This window comes from Gobio gobio (genome assembly GCF_949357685.1).
Source record: "Gobio gobio genome assembly, chromosome: 21".
Lineage (NCBI taxonomy): Eukaryota > Metazoa > Chordata > Actinopteri > Cypriniformes > Gobionidae > Gobio > Gobio gobio.
In genome coordinates, this window is record NC_137117.1 from 5,743,209 (window position 1) to 5,744,569 (window position 1,361).

Sequence of the window (1,361 nt, forward strand, 5' to 3'; positions counted from 1 at the left end):
GTGTGTGTAGACATGTGACGAGTACCCTGACGACTCTCTAGTCCAGTATCTGAACTGTGTGTGTGTGTGTGTGTGTGTGTGTGTGTGTGTGTGTGTGTGTGTAGACATGTGACGAGTACCCTGACGACTCTCTGGTCCAGTATCTGAACTGTGTGTGCTCCAGCTCCGCTGTGTGTCGGCGGATCCACCTCACCTGCCGAATACGGGCTCAGAGAACGGGTGAACACACACACTCACACACACACACACACACACACACACACACACACACACACACACACACACACACACACTCATGTTTGGGAAATGCCCCGCCCCTTTATTCTGTGCATTATTATAATGAGGAATATTGTTATACTATCCTCCCCTCATTCATTCAAAGGTAAGCATCAACCAATAATACACACAAAATTCTAAATGAAGTGTGTGTGTGTGTGTGTGTGTGTGTGTGTGTGTGTGTGTGTGTGTGTGTGTGTGTGTGTGTGTGTGTGTGTGTGTGTGTGTGTGTGTGTTTCAGGAAAACCTCAGCTGAGGAAAGTTCATCGAGGACAAACTGAATTCATCTGCAAATTCCCACCAGCACTGCAGTTACAATGCCAACACATACACACACGCTAAACACACACACACACACACACACGCTAAACAGACACACACACGCTAAACACACACACACACACACTCACACTCACTCTCTCACACACACTCACACTCACTCTCTCACACACACAAACACACACACACACACACACACTCACACTCACACACACACACACACACACACACTCTCACACACACACACACACACACACACACACACACACACACACACACACACACACACACACACACACACACACACACACACACACACACACACTTGTCTGCTGCTCAGTGTTTCATGTGTTTAATGTTCTTGAGTGTTCACTGAATTATGTTTGTTACAAAATAATAATAATGTTTAACAGTGAATATTGTAACATAAAACTCTTAAACAAATAAATTATATTTTAATTATTACGTTTGATTTATAGGTTTGAATGTCTTCAATAGTAGTTCAGTGTGACGTCCGTCACCACTAACCAATCACAGCAAAGCATGGGGGGGCGGAGCTCTGCAGATGAGCCTCAGGGGGGTGGAGCTAAATACTTCAAACACAAGTTTGCACTGTTTGTTTTACCTGTTTACACGTTAATAACATGCGTATTTTTACCGACTCAAAGCGCCTGTTAGTCCTCTAAAATATTATATAATATTGAGGAAATACAGAAATACAACAGCAGATACATATAGAAAATAGCAACAAAAAAAAAAAATTATACCATCGCTTTGTTGCTGATCATTTAAGTTCTGTTGCTTTT

At 42.7% G+C, this 1,361-nt stretch overlaps 1 protein-coding gene across 3 annotated transcripts in view; it reads left to right on the plus strand.

Moving 5' to 3' along the window:
• The window catches only part of ctc1 (CTS telomere maintenance complex component 1), a 38,171-nt gene extending 37,153 nt beyond the window's left edge, over nucleotides 1-1,018 (plus strand). The window contains exons 21-22 of one of the 3 annotated variants that reach the window (XM_079802754.1): nucleotides 105-219; nucleotides 518-1,018. In XM_079802754.1, the coding sequence (XP_079658880.1) occupies nucleotides 105-219; nucleotides 518-618 (216 nt within the window). In that variant the 3' untranslated portion in view covers nucleotides 619-1,018. Of the gene's footprint in view, nucleotides 1-104; nucleotides 220-517 lie in introns of those variants that run through there. The other 2 variants (XM_079802755.1, XM_079802756.1) reach the window with 2 other exon arrangements.
• The last annotated feature ends 343 nt before the right edge of the window (nucleotides 1,019-1,361 follow it).